This window comes from Vulpes vulpes, chromosome 8 (assembly GCF_048418805.1).
Source record: "Vulpes vulpes isolate BD-2025 chromosome 8, VulVul3, whole genome shotgun sequence".
NCBI classification, from domain to species: Eukaryota; Metazoa; Chordata; class Mammalia; order Carnivora; family Canidae; genus Vulpes; species Vulpes vulpes.
The window spans coordinates 30673822-30688089 of record NC_132787.1 but is presented as its reverse complement, the minus strand read 5'-3'; the positions used below and the strand labels follow the sequence as shown (position 1 = coordinate 30688089).

At 35.3% G+C, this 14268-nt stretch overlaps 1 protein-coding gene across 4 annotated transcripts in view; it reads left to right on the top strand.

Annotated features, from left to right (window-relative positions):
• The window catches only part of PTPRO (protein tyrosine phosphatase receptor type O), a 238821-nt gene that overhangs the window by 133211 nt on the left and 91342 nt on the right, over positions 1–14268 (top strand). For all 4 annotated transcript variants that reach the window (XM_025995173.2, XM_025995172.2, XM_072765952.1 and 1 more), the window contains one exon: positions 13506–13664. In XM_025995173.2, the coding sequence (XP_025850958.1) occupies positions 13506–13664 (159 nt within the window). The remainder of the gene's footprint in view (positions 1–13505; positions 13665–14268) is intronic.

Genomic DNA, 14268 nt, shown 5'->3' with positions numbered 1-14268 from the left:
CTTTAAACTTTTAAGATTAATATGTCTTCTTTTCTATTGAGGTGTAATTGACATATAAGTTTTAAATATACAACACAATGATTTGTATATTATACAAATTGTATATTTGTATATTATATTTGTATATACTGCAATATGATCACCACAATAGTCAAGTTACCATTGTCACTATTCAGTCTCATTCTTTTTCTTGCAATGAGAACACTTAAAATGTATTCTCTTGACAACTTTCAAATATGCAATACAATACTATTGACTATAGTCATTATACTGTACATTACATCCCCATGACTTATTTATTTTATAACTGGATGTTTGTACCTCTTGACCCCCTGCACCGATTTTGCCCACTCCACGACCCTTCTCTCCTCTGGAAACTGCCATTCTGTTCTCTGTAACTATGAGTTTTGCTTTGTTTTCTATGCTTTTTAGTTTCCATATATAAGTGAAATCATACAGTATCTATCTCTAACTTATTTCACTTAGCAAAATATCCTTAAGTTCCATCAAGTTGTTGCAAATGGCAAGATTTTATTCGTTTTTATGGTTGAGTAGTATTCCATTGCATATATATACATCACATCTTCTTTATCCGTTCATCCATTGGTAGATGCTTAGATTGTTTACATATCTTGGCTATTGTAAATAATGGTTCAAAGAACATGGAGGTACATCTTTTCAAATTATATACATCTATCTTATATATATCTTTTCAAATTGGTGGGGGTTTTTCCCTTTGGATAAATACCAGAAGTGGAATTGCTGGGTCATATGGTAGTTCCATTTTTTATTTTTTTAGAAATCTCCATACTGTTTTCCACAGTGGCTATGCTAGTTGATATTCCTACTAACAGTTCTCAAGAGTTGCTTTTCTCCACATTCTTACTAACACTTGTTACTTCTTGCCTTTTTGATAATAACTATTCTAACAAGTGTGAGGTGATATCCTATGGTGGTTTTGATTTGCATTTCCCTGATGCTTAGTGATGTTGAGCATCTATTTATGTGCTTTTTGGCCATCTGTATGTCTTCTTTGGAAAAATGTCTAGTCAGATCCTCTGACAATAATAATTAGTAATATAATAATAATAATAATAATAATAATATATATAAATCACTAATTAGTGTCCTTTCTTCTCAGCTTAGAGAAGCTCTTTTAGCATTTCTTGTAAGGCCAGTTTAGTAGGGATGAATTCCTTTAGTTTTGCTTGTCTGGAAATATTTTTTCTCTTTCAAATCTGAATGATAACCTTCCCAGATAGAGTATTCTTGGTTGTAAGTTTTTCCTTTCAGCATCTTGAATATATTTACCACTCTCTTCTGGTCTGTAAACTTTTTGCTAAAACATATGTTAATATTCTTATGAGGTTAATATTCTTATTTGTATGTAACTTCTCTTGCCCCTTTAAAGATTCTCTCTTTCTCTTTAACTTTTGACATTTTAATTATAATTATAATGTGTCTTGAGTGGATGTCTTTGGGTTAATCTTATTTAATTTTCTGGGCTTTCTGGATACAAATATTTGTTTTCTTCTTTAGGTTAAAAAAGCTTTCAGCCATTATTTCTTCTCAAGAGTTTTCTGCCTCTTTCTTTTTTCTGGAACACCTAGAATGCAACTGTTATTCCACTTGAGGCGGTCTTATATGTTCCCTAAGATGCCTTCATTTTTAAAATGTTTTTTTTTTTAATTGTTCTGTTTGAATGAGTTCCACTGCTATGTTTCTACAGATCCTTTCTTCCATTTTATTAGTCTCTGTTGAATCCTTGTAGTGTATTTTTCAGTTCAGTTTTTGTCTCTTTCAACTCTGTGACTTCTATTTGATAATTTCTTCATTGAAATTTTCAGTATGTTCATTCATTGAGTTCAGTGACAACTTTATGATTGTTACTTTGAACTTTTTATCAGGTAAGTTACTCATCATTCATTAAAGGTTTTTTTTTTATTATTTTATCTTGTTCTTTTGTTTGTAACTTATTCCTCTGATTTCTCATTTTGCTTGACTCTCTGTATTTGTTTCTATGTGTTAAGTGAAACAGCTACTTCTCCCAGTTTGGAAGGAGTGGCCTTGTGTAGGGTATGAACATTATTGTTCAACTTTGCCCTGGCCCTTGGTTGTCTCTTGAATCTTTGTGATTGTCTAGGCAGCCTGATTTATTCTTGATAAGTCTCAGTTGGTGAGGGTATGCTAAGATCTGTCAGTGTTCCAGAGGGAGGGATTTCACTCAGCACCTCATTTAAGGCTGATTGAAAGCCATGCCCTCTGGCAATAGCTTTTAAAGTATGAAAGTATGTACTGTCCTGTGGGACTACAGTTGTTAACCCTGCTGTCCTCCAGACCAGGTGATCTGGAAGTATTCTCTGGACAACGGTTGCCCAAATCAGGGCTCCAAACAACTGTATAAGCTCCTTTCTGGACTAGCAAGTGGTAGCATGAATGAAGAAGGTTAAAAAAGCAGTGTTACCTGACCTAAGTTCTTTAGGAGCACCTCCACAACCTCTAGATGTGTGACAAACCTGAAGCCTGCCTCTCAGGCTGAGACAAGTATATAGGCCTGTGTCTGCTGTTGTATTGCAGTGTACTGTCTGTACAGTACAGTACTGTGCAGTGCCCTGAGGTTATTAACCTGCCAATAACTGTTTCTTCAATTGTTATAGTTCTGTAGGACCCAGGAACACAAGTGTCTTGGCCACCAGAGCCAGGTGATTAAAGAACATCCCCTGTATGGACTGTATGAGCTCACTAGCTTTAGGGAGGCAGTGGGGCAACACAGGGCCAATGCACATGCACCAGCTTTAGCAAGATGTGACCTTTTTATCTGTATGCAATGGCCCTCTTTATCCCAAGAAATATGTTTTGTGTTGACATCTATTTTGTCTGCTATTAGTATAGATATTTTCATTTTCTTCCTAAGTTTTTTCATGGTATACTTGTTTTATCCTTTTATTTTCAACTGTTTGTCTTTATGCATTAATGGGTCTCTTGTATTCAGTTTGCTTCTCTTTATAATCTGAAAATCTCTGTCTTTTATTTTTTTAAAAATCTGTTTCTTAATCAGAGTGTTTAGACCAGCACTATCTAGCAAAAATAAAATGTTAGCCATATATGCATATTATGTTTGGGGGTAAACACATTTTAAAAGTTTCTGAAAATGTGAAATTAATTTTAATAACAGCTTATTTAATCCATTCCACTTGAAATATTACTAATTCAATATATAATTAATATAATAGTTTACACATTGGGGCACCTGGATGGCTCAGTGGTTGAGCATCTGCCTTCAGCTCAGGGCATGATCCTGGGGTTCTGGGATCAAGTCCAGCATCAGGCTCCCTTCAGGAGAGCCTGCTTCTCCCTCTTCTTATGTCTCTGCCTATCTCTCTGTGTTTTTCATGAATAAATAAATAAATAATCTTCAAAAAAAAGTTTACACATTTATAACCTTTATGCCTAAATTTATTAAAATTAAAAGAAGTTGCAAATTCCTCATTTTTTAAATTAATTGATTAATTTATTTATTGAAAGGTTTTATTTATTTGACTGTGTGAGAGAGAGAGAGAGAGTGCACAAGCAGGGGGAGGGACAAAGGGAGGGGGAGAAGCAGGCTCCTCACGGAGCAGGGAGCCTGATCTGATGCAGGACCTTATCCCAGAACTCTGGGATCATGATCTGAACTGAAGACAGATGCTTAACCAACTGAGCCACCCAGGTGCTTCACACTAGCCTCATTTTAAATGCTCAAAAGCATATATGGCTAGTGGATCAATGTTGACAGTGCTACTTTAGAGCAATTTATACTTAATGTAATTATTTATACTGTTGGATTTCAATTAAATTTACCATATTGCTAAGCTGTTAGCGTGGGAGGTTGAGTCAAGTGGGGTTTAGGGTATTAGTCACATTCGGTTCACACAGGTTTCACATTTTTCTAATGTTGCCTGCCAGCAATGGTGGAGTGTATTTCTCAGTGTTCCAATTCTATCCTCAGTATCAGCAAGTCCTGAATGCCTGCATCACAGAAAGTCCCCATGATTTTGCCCCCTCCCTCACAATGGATTTCTTTTGCTTTTTACTAGTGCTAAGCTTTTGGTGAAGATAGGTGAGGTTCTTGGTTCTCCTGGTTCAGCTTCAGGCCTGGGCAGACCTTGTGATCCTAAGTGGGAAATTCTCAGCATTCCTACCCCTCACTATACACTGACAGCCAGTCTACTTCAAATCTGTGGAAGGTTTGGGGTTGGAGTTTCCTGCCTTTTCCCCAGTAGTAGAAATCTACTTTGTATGAGTGGATGATCTTAGGCCCAATAGAGTTTCTGCCCCTCTCCTAGGACCAAACTCTTTCACTTCTACCCATCCCTCAGAAGGGGGTATATTTTCCTGAAAAGTTGGAGGGAAAGATGTTTCTGCCCCTCCCCAATGCCTTAAGGCTTCTGTTTTGCATTCAAGGAAGATTCACAGAATTGAATAAGGTTTCAACCTGATCTATCAGTGGTGCAAATTATTGTCTCTTACCCTCAGTATTCACATGAGTACCTGATTAAAGCCCACAATAAGAGCTAGAAATAAAGTGTGGATTCCACTTGTGTCTGAAACTCTGAATCATTCTAAACTAGTGCTGTCCTAGAATGTTTGGATGCTGGAAATGTTCTATATCTGCATTGTCCAGTACAGTAGCCACTAATGTTTAATTTTATTTAGTATTGATTTATTCTAAGTTTAATTAAAATAGCCACAGGTGGCTAATAATTATTTTATTGGACAGAACAGTTCTAAACTATCATTGAAAACACACCCAGCCTTTAAGAATTCATTAAAATTTATCTTCTTTCCTACTTTAATGGAGCCCCTCTCTTCCTGTCATGTTCTGCTAAAGGTGAAGCAGTTAATGTCCCTTCTGCTTGCAGGGGGCTTGTCACTCTTAGGTATTTAGTTCATTTGGTTGCTTTGCAATCTCATATCTCTGATAGACTCAAAAAAATTATCTCATAGATTATTTGGCTTTTTCTTCTTGTTGAGAGTTGAGAGAGTGACATTGACCTATAACTTTCTACATCCTAAGTGGAAGAGGAAATTTGCATTGAACGCTAAAGAGCAAAAATTAATTAATGATGGTTTCTTGTCTCTCATATTCTGTCTCATTTTAAAAACTCAACTATAACATCCAAGATTTTAAAAGGTATAATAGGTTCAGAATATAAGAATTGGGAATTAAGGCACAAGTATTTCTGTGACATTAAGCATTAGGTGACCTTAGATGACATTTGGTTTCAGTGCCCTCCTTTAAGAAAGAAGGTATTTTAAAAACTACATAATGACTAAGATTAGTTTTGAGCTCTAAAATTAACCACTATTTGTCAGTTAATGATGTATTTTTGTCATCTTTAGTTTTATAAGGGGAAGCTTTTTTTTAAGTTTAAGAAACATTCATAGTATCTGCTCAAGGAGATGACACATTGCTCTTGAGAATAAAAGGGTACATTTGTTGCAGGCATTTATTGTGTGTTAGATGCTTATCTTGATGAAATAAGCAGTGACAAAGCAATTGGCCCTGAGGCAGTCCTTTGATAGTTCTCTATACTTGTTCTGACTCTGGTGCTCTTAGAGAAGGCTGAGAAACATGGCAAAAAATAAATTCAGCACAAATAAGTCATTTGGCCAATTCAAAGGAGTTTCACAACACTTAGGCTGCGACATCTGATTAATATTTAATTGATTAAGAACCGTCAGCATATTGCCTGAACTTTAGAGAGAAGTCCTTTCTTAATAAATAAAATAACACATGAAAACAATTGCTTAAAAATAGGAGAAATGTTAGTTACACACTGCTGTCTCATGTATTAGTAAAATCTGAGAGATAGTAGTTGTAAACATTGCAGAACATGTTAGAGAAACCCTACAAATACAGTGTTATGTATTCTATAATATATTGTACAAATATAAGCCTGTAATCATACATTATACAAATATAAATTCATGTATTATAAATAAAAATAATGCACAAATTTTTATTTTATTTATTGTATACATTCTATATGTCATGTCCTTCATACCCACACTGAAAGATGGTAAACTCTAATGTAAAAGGCGAACAAACCATTATAAAAACATGATAAATGGTAGAGGAGAATTATGTGAGAGAGATTGCTCAGGCTTCCTAGAGAATATTGGGAAGGCACCTCAGAAAAACAATCATTGAGAATGTAGTGAAAATTTGCTAAAATAATAAAGAATGAAAGTGTTAAAACAGAGCCAAAGTGAATCATATTTGCAAAGAATGGAGTTTTGCATAGCATGACCCTCTTGTGAATTGCAAGGAGTTAAGATGGCAAGCTTCCATGGTTCTAGAAAATAATAAGAAAAGTAGTTATAAAAATTGGGAGGAACCTTGACTACCTTACAAAAGAGTTTAGACTTTATAAGTGATGAGGAATGGTGACAGATACAAAGAAAGGACATAATAAGAAAGCTCCTTCTTAGAACTGTAAGTCATTGGATCCTCAATTCTGCGTTGGAATGGGCAGCTATTTTGAGTAGTGGCCCAAACTATGAACTTTAGAGCCAATAAAGAAATCTAGAAACCATATGTGATGCATTAGGCAGGTTATTACTTTCTTTAAACCTAAGTTTTTAAATGTTCAGTCTATCTCAGGGGTTAGCAAGCTTTTACTATAAAGACTTAGGTAATAGGTATTTTAGGTTCTGTGGGCTTTACAGTCTGTTGCAAATATTCAACTCTAGTGCTGCAGCACAAAAGCAGCCATAGGTGATACACAAGCGAACAAGCATGGCTGTGTTCTAATTAAACTTTATTTAAAGATACTAAAATTTGAATTTCATATAATTCTGATATATCACGAAATATTCTTTGGTTAATTTTTGTCAACCATTTAACAATGTAAAGGCCATTCTTAACTCACAAGTCATACAAAAACCAGTGGCAGGCCAGCTTTGTCTTGGGGGCTGTGCGTTTGCTGATTTGGTAGAGGGTATTGAAAATAGAGTAGTATTTTCTAATGTAAAATATATTAAAATAAACTCCTTAACAAAATGTGTAGCACTTAATATAAGATTGATAAATATAAACAATGCCAATGATATAAAACAGAAAATTACTCAAAGGATTGGAAGCAAAGGAGAGTCAAAACAGGGCAAAGTCAGTGGCAGATTTAAGGGAGATATAAGGGATTTAAGGGCAGATTTAAGGGAGAGACACTGACACAGAGCATCAGGTAGACTGCAGGCTTAGAAGTTTTGAGCAAAAACAAGTAGAAAAAATTAAGATCAGATTGGAGGCAAGAAAAATAACTTAGCTGTTGACATATTCCAGGAGTGGTGAAGACTTGAACTAAATTCATGAGTGTGATAGTAACCATGACTCTTGGACCACCGGAGGTGCCAGCTCACCTCAGTGGCCTGAATGGATAGAGCTGAGGTTGGGTTCCAAATGACCATTTAAACTTATGTTAGGAGCTCTGGCCTGGGACTTGAGATCGGTCCCTTTTTTCTACTCCTGCTATCAGAAGTGAGGGCCTTGGGATGCCTGGGAGGTTCAGTCAGTGAAGCGTTCAACTCTTGATTTTTGCTCAGGTCATGATCTCAGGGTCATGAGATCAAATCCTACACCAGCTCCGTGCTGAGTGGGGATCCTGCTTTAGATTCTTTCTTTCCCTCTCCCTTTGCCTCACCCCACCCATTCATCCTATCTCACTCTTAAAAAAAAAAAAAAAAGTGAGAACCTAGTCACAGATTTCTCTCCTTTAAGAGGACTGTGTCAGAACAGACACATGTAATATTAGATTACATCAAAAGCAAGAATGCTGGTCACTGATCCAACAGCTCCTTTAATTTTAACCCATCAAAATAGAGCAGTCTCAGAAAAAAAGCACCTCTCAGCTCTTAGCAATTACCAACAAGTACAGCGTTAACTTTGCCTTTTTTAAACAGTATTTGCTCCACATTTGCTTTGTTCCTTCATCTTCTATCTCAGATACTTACTTCCAGACCTTTAAGAATCACTTCGTGATTGTCATGAATGATTCAAGAATAATTAAGAGACATAAAATAGTCTTCAATTTAAACATCAGATTTTATTATGTGTGACACCTAAATGAGAAAAAAAGATGATCATATTAAACATCATTTAAAGCTTTTTAATTAAAATTAAAAAATGGAAATTTAACATTAGGATTTATTGCCAACATAATATAGTAAATATCTGCTTCTGACACACTCTGCTCTTATCACAAAGCAAAAAGAAAACCAGAAGTATATTGGTAGGCTCAAAAATAAGGTAGTTGGGATCCCTGGGTGGCGCAGTGGTTTGGCACTTGCCTTTGGCCCAGGGCGCGATCCTGGAGACCCGGGATCGAATCCCACATCAGGCTCCCGGTGCATGGAGCCTGTTTCTCCCTCTGCCTATGTCTCTGCCTCTCTCTCTGTCTCTCTGTGACTATCATAAATAAATAAAAATTTAAAAAAAATTTAAAAAAAAATAAAAGAAAAAAAAATAAGGTAGTTGTCTGTATGAATCAGAAACTCCAAGTGGGGAGATAGGATGAAGTTCTGGGGCCTCTGTTCTCTGCATCTGGATGAACACAGCCTTGATCTTGTACCCCAACAGAGAAGGATTGAAATGCCCCATACCAGGTAATGCATAGAGCCAGCCCTCCTGCTTACAGCAGAGATTCTTTCTGCTTGTGATAACATTATAGATGGAGGCCTTGGGATGCAGGAAACATGCATTCAGTCTTACTATCAAGGACCAAATTTAGTTACCCTCTGGCTCAAGGAATGAATTTGTGATAGCTGGCTATATTGTCCACAATACCAAGAACCTCAGAATAATATTAAATGTCCTGGTTCTAAACTGGGAGCTGCAGTGTGCTGAATGGATGCAATAGCTAAATTGCCTCAACAACAAGAATAATTAGCAAGAAACAGGGCAATAAAAATCCTAAAATTAGCATAGGGCCTGTATATCAAAACACAAGAAGAATCTATTTTTAAAAAATAGACATCTAAACAACAACTATGACATTGCAGATTATGTTTTGTGTAGCAATTTGAAAAAAATTTACAGTATGTTATGATGTTCAAAAAGATAAATATAAGAATTCCATCCATTCAAAAGGATTAAAACATAATGAAGAAAGATTGGCAGAAATTAAACAAAAATGCATCAAATAAACATAGATTAAAATCTGTTAGAAATGCAAAATACAGTCATTTAATTTAATATTTAATGGATTGGGGCAGGGTGGGGGTGAATGGATAACGGGCACTGAGGGGAACGCTTGACAGGATGAGCACTGGGTGTTATTCTGTATGTTGGCAAATTGAACACCAATAAAAAATAAATTTATTACTAAAAATTAAAAAAATATTTAATGGATTAGATTAGGCAAAATTCACTTAATCAAATTTAAATTAAATCAAAAAACTTCAATTCATGGGATAAATTCTGTACTGATAACAGTTAAATAGTAAATTGAAAGGTAATACTTTGTGATTGCCTCATAGTTTAGCACAATTCTCAAATATGAAGGTGGGAGAGGCTTTAACTAAGGAGGTTAAGGGTTCCAGAAAAAAAGAATGCAGTGACTCAGATGGTTAAGCGTCTGCCTTCAGCTCAGGCCATGATCCAGGGTCCTGGGATCAGAACTCCATATTGAGCTCCCTACTCAGTGTGGAGTCTGCTTCTCTCTCTGCCCCTCCCCCCACTCCCTTTCGCGCTCTCTCTCTCTCTCTCTCTTTCGCTCTCTATCACTATTTCTATCTCTATCTCACTCCTTCTCTCTTTCAAATAAATAAAGTCTTTAATCTTCTTTTTAAAAAAAGGAAAAGAGAATGGAAGGAATAATGGGCACAATATTTCAAGAACTGACTATGAAAATAAGAGGGCTCCTGGGTGGCTCAGTGGTTGAGCATCTATCTCCTTTAGCTCAAGTCATGATCCCGGTGTCCTGGGATCGAGTCCCACATCAGGCTCCTTGCATGGAGCCTGCTTCTCCCTCTGCCTGTGTCTTTGCCTCTCTTTCTCTGTCTCTCATGAATAAATAAATAAAATCTTAAAAAAAAAAAAAGAAAAGAAAAGAAGAGTGACATGTATCCACAGATTGACAAGTGTCCAAATCGCTAGTAAGGTAATTCAAAAATAAGATCACATCTAGATATGTGATGGTGAAACCACAGATTATCAAGAATGAACAAAAAGCTTAGAAGTTATTAAAGGGGAAAAAAAGCATAATATCTACAAAGAAGTAAGTGTTAGACTGACAGAAGTTTTCTCTTCTACAATAATTGATTCTAAAAGACAATTGAGCAATAGCTTCAAAGTAATGAGAGGATATCTTATAATTCTGTATCCGCCTAAACTACATCAAGACTAAAGATAAAGAACCTTTCCAGATTACAAATCCTAGGAGAATTTAACTCCTAGGCCATAACTTAAATAACTACTAAGTGATATGTTTTAATAAGGAAAGTGAATCATAAGGAAGGCATAGGACACAATTGAAATAAAAATGACAGTGATAATGCAGTATATGACAAAAATTGCATTACAAATTATCAGAAAATATGGAAAAAGAGCCCAAGAAACAGACAAAAGAACCAAACAATTTTAAGAAAAAAGAAGCTGAATGGCCAGTAAACATAGATAATCAACTTCTTTTGTGAACAGGAAATTAAAACAGAGGCAAAATTTCAGGTCTCAGAGTGGCAAAAACTAAAAAGGCTGATATTAGCAGGTGTTGGATAAGAATATGAAGAAAGAGGGATCATGATACACTGTCAATAGAAATGTAAACTGACAAAGTTAGAACACATTTTCACAATATCTCATACAATCCAAGATGTGCATACCCTACAGAAACATGTCCCAAGACATTTATTGCAACATTGCAACAAAAGTGGATGATTGTAGCTAACAAAATAACAAATAAACTGTATAGTTTGTATAATTCTAAAGTGAACACTAAAATAAAGTTTCTGGAGATACTTGCATCAAGATGAACAAATCTGAAAAGCACTGATAGTTGGTAAAAGTAAGCTGCAGAATGATTCATATAATATGAGATCATTAACATACTTTAAAACATGCAAAATCGCATTCTGTATGGATGTGGGATACATATATATATATATAAAAGTAAAAATCACATCGAAGATAGGCATCAAATTCAGAGAAATAATTTACCTCTGGCCAGGGTGGGAGACAAATGGGATCTGAGTAAGTTATATGAGTGATTTTCAAATATATTTTGTAATACTTAGCTTTTTGAAAATAGAAAAACCTGAGGACAAAAAAAGGAATAAACAAACAGAAGTAATAAATAAATGATTCACATTTTCTAACAACTCTATTTCTCTATTCAGTCCAGCCTGCTTCCTAAGACAAGAAATGGAAGAGTACACGGTGGCAAGCAGAGAAACAGTTATTGAATTAGGTCAAGATTTAAATCTTGTCATCACTGAAAAACACTTGAGTAATAACAGCTCTGGTTTATAGCACATCACTTAATTTCTAAAAAGAAAAATAATGAGGGATGTCACTGGAGAGAAAGTAAACTATTTTTAGAGAATGCATTTGAATTCTATTGGAAATAGTAATTCTTGGATTGAATATGGCTCAGTAATGCCCGGGCTTGAATTTTAGAATTTACAGCTGACCTAGGTCACTTAGGTTGAAGCCGAGAGAACTGTAGGAAGCAAACATCCAAGGAGGCATTTTGAAAACTCTTAGTTTAAACTTAAGTCGCTTGCAGCAGCAGAAAAAAAAAAAATCACAAAATAAAATATCTATGCTGTAATCCTCATCTCTCTTGTATTTCAAAGTTGGGCCATGGCTTTGATGTGCAGACGCCAGGCCCCAAGGCAGGAAAGATTGGACAGACCTCTCACTTCTCTTTCCAGTAGACAGAATCCTGGTGAAGATGAGATACTAGACAGCAGCCATGGAAGAGTCTCTGCTCTGTGGCTGCTTTTTTTTGTTGTTAGCTTTCATTTTGGTTCCTTAGATCCAGAGGCAGTAGGTGGATTTGTTAGACTCCATGGGTTAGTAATTAGACTGGGTTGAAAGAAAGACATTCAAATAGTTCAAAACTTTTGGGGAGGCTTAATCAAAGACAAATACACAAAAGTCTTCTCGGGTTGGTTGAGTTGTTTGTTTACAAGACACAAGTGAGTTCACTCTGTAAATGTTACCTTCAAGCAAGAAGACCTAGGACAAGTCAAAGATAGAATAGAAACATTTAACCAGAGAATACAGTATATAGCTACTGGGACATAATCACAATATATGCTATAATCTGAAGACTTTTGACAGATGTTGGTTTGGTTTTTAAGAAAATTCCAGGAAAAATCAAAGTTTTAACATGCTGCTTCAGTCCTTCCTGGATCTCTTCAATCAAAAGCAAAAGCTGAAATAGATTGCGATCCTAGAGAGCAAAATAAAAAATATTTACCTACAGATTAAGACAAAGTAGATACTTGATACTCATCAAATAAATTAAATCAAATTTTGGCGTCCTATGGTATTGAAACAAATTTTAAAAGTGTAAAATTTAAAGTAAGGATATTGCTTTCATTTAGGCTGTAGATGATGTCTGAGAATCCTCTAATGATAAAACTTTAAATCAAAATTATTTTTGTCTGTAATACAATAGTTGACTCCAAACCAAATTATTTAAAAGATTTTCTCACATCAAACAAATGCAAGTAAAACTTATCCAACAGCTCCTTCAGAAGGGTGAGGGAGCTCAGTCATTCTTACAAGAATTTTGTTGAAGAATGGGATACAGAGGAGATATGGATGTACAGCAAATTGCAGTTTTGGAAAATGAATATTTTAAAAGTTTTGTGATATATTAACAATTCAAGCAAAATACAAATCCACATTTTCAAAACTTCTGTAGGAAAACTGGTTTGATAAACTATAGTTCTCACAACATAAGGTGGTTTGTGATATTATATTTAATATAGAAAAATAAGTACTAAGTTTACAAAAAGAAATAAATGATCACATAAACATTTATCCTTGGGCAGAGCCAAAATGTATTTTTTGTTACTGGCCTGTTATTGATATCAAGTTTTCTTGGCTTGGAAAAAAGAAAAACGAATTAGGAATTTTGAGATACAAACTCTGCCATGTATTTGTTAAATTATCTCTGCCAAATAATTTGAAGTCTCTGAGTCCTCATGGCTATTTTTATCTATTGAATGACAATATTCATGTTTGTGCATCCCAGATCTCAGGGTTGTTGCAAGAGGCAAATGGAAAAATGAATATGAAAGTTCTTTGAGAGGTACAACCCACCACATAAATGTACTTTGTTAATTATTGCTGTGGAGAACAGTCAACCCATAAGTATGGAGCAGTTTAGCACTCATGGATAATAAAAGTGTGTAAAGTGTTCTGATAGGTGTAATTTTTGGTACTTCAAGCACTGAAAATGGCCTTTCTTCCTTTTTTTCCACCTCCCCTTTGCCCATTTACTTCTCTTTTGCAGAACCCCTACCTGTAACCAGTGTTTCAATATATGACTATAAACCTTCTCCTGAAACAGGAGTCCTGTTTGAAATTCATTATCCAGAAAAATATAATGTTTTCACAAGAGTAAACATAAGCTACTGGGAAGGTAAAGACTTCCGAACAATGCTATATAAAGGTAAGAAGCAAAAGGAAGGGTGATAAATGAGGACTACTCTTTTTACATGATGTTTGCCAAATGGTTTTCTCTCTTGGTCTCAAGAGGTCTTACGATTCACTATCTGACCATGGAAGAACCATTAAAAATAGTTACTAATTTCTGAAAATCTTGTTTTGAGGAATCTTAGAACATCTGGTTTGCTAGAGTCACATGTAATACATAAGCACAAGAAATAGTCAAATTATTATACTTGTATGTTAATTTTGTCAAAAGCAGCATGTCTGGTACAAGAAATAAATTTGAACCTAAACTTAGAAGCATCTCACCTGTTTCCTCCTGAATATGTTAGAAGGTCATATCTAGAACTAAGGAGCAAAAAAGGTACCTTCCACCAAGTTTCGCTTGGAGGTGGTCCAAGATTATCCTCAAATGGGAATGATAATGCTTTTTGGTTCCTTTGGATGTATGTATCTGTAGACCAGCTAAATGATTGCATGAATATACAAAAGTTGGTTTTATTGTTTATACTGGCTTGATAGGGACCCTCTGGGGAGAGGAGAAAAAGAGAATCCTATGGGAATCTATCATTTTGAAAGAACCTGGTCGCCTTCTCTGAGTAGAC